At 51.8% G+C, this 731-nt stretch overlaps 1 protein-coding gene across 1 annotated transcript; it reads left to right on the top strand.

The window, feature by feature from the left end:
- Window positions 1-241: 241 nt before the first annotated feature.
- On the top strand, window positions 242-523 carry SMIM36 (small integral membrane protein 36). The gene has a single exon (XM_047707039.1). The coding sequence runs from the start codon at window positions 242-244 to the stop codon at window positions 521-523; it is 282 nt and encodes a 93-aa protein (XP_047562995.1).
- Window positions 524-731: the final 208 nt, after the last annotated feature.

Genomic DNA, 731 nt, shown 5'->3' with positions numbered 1-731 from the left:
GCAGAGGTAAATTGACAAGAGACAGCTCCTGTGTTTTGGTGGCTGCGGTATTAACAGCAAGAGCTTAAGTTATTAAACCGAGCAGCTTTAATCTCTGAGGTCTCCTGGAGCACTGGAGATTATTGTATTTTTACTCAAGAGCCCATGTAGCTATTTCAATGAGCTAGGGTTTGCTCCCCGTAATCCCCATACTGGCCCCGCCACCTTTCCCTAGACCCACTTCCTAACCGTGAGAGACGTGATGGAGTTTTACTTGGAGATTGACCCTGTCACCTTGAACCTGATCATCCTAGTAGCCAGCTACGTTATCTTACTCCTGGTGTTCCTCATCTCCTGCGTGCTGTATGACTGCCAAGGCAAGGACCCCAGTAAGGAGTACGCTCCCGAGACCACCCTTGATGCCCAGCCCTCCATCCGCTTGGTGGTGATGCAGCAGAGTACTTCAGAGGACCCCTGGGCAAGGAGGCCCAGCCTTCATTTTGGGGATCCTGCTCTACTAGGGAAGAAAAGCACAATGGTGTGAGGCTGGCTAAGGGGGCCTGGGGAGAGAGCGCTAGACATTCGGCATGAACTGTTCTCCACGTGGCTGTGGTTCTCTCAGGGTACCGCCAGTCCTGCTTGGCTATGAGAGTGGGAGCTCTGCCTTACCTTCTACTTTCTCATCACCTTCTTTGGGGACGAAGCAACCACTTAAGGTAAGAAGCCCAAGGTAGCCTTCAGTCAAGTTCTCT

The sequence above is a fragment of the Lutra lutra genome, chromosome 16 (assembly GCF_902655055.1).
Source record: "Lutra lutra chromosome 16, mLutLut1.2, whole genome shotgun sequence".
NCBI classification, from domain to species: domain Eukaryota; kingdom Metazoa; phylum Chordata; class Mammalia; order Carnivora; family Mustelidae; genus Lutra; species Lutra lutra.
This window is presented reverse-complemented; position numbering and strand designations above follow the sequence as displayed.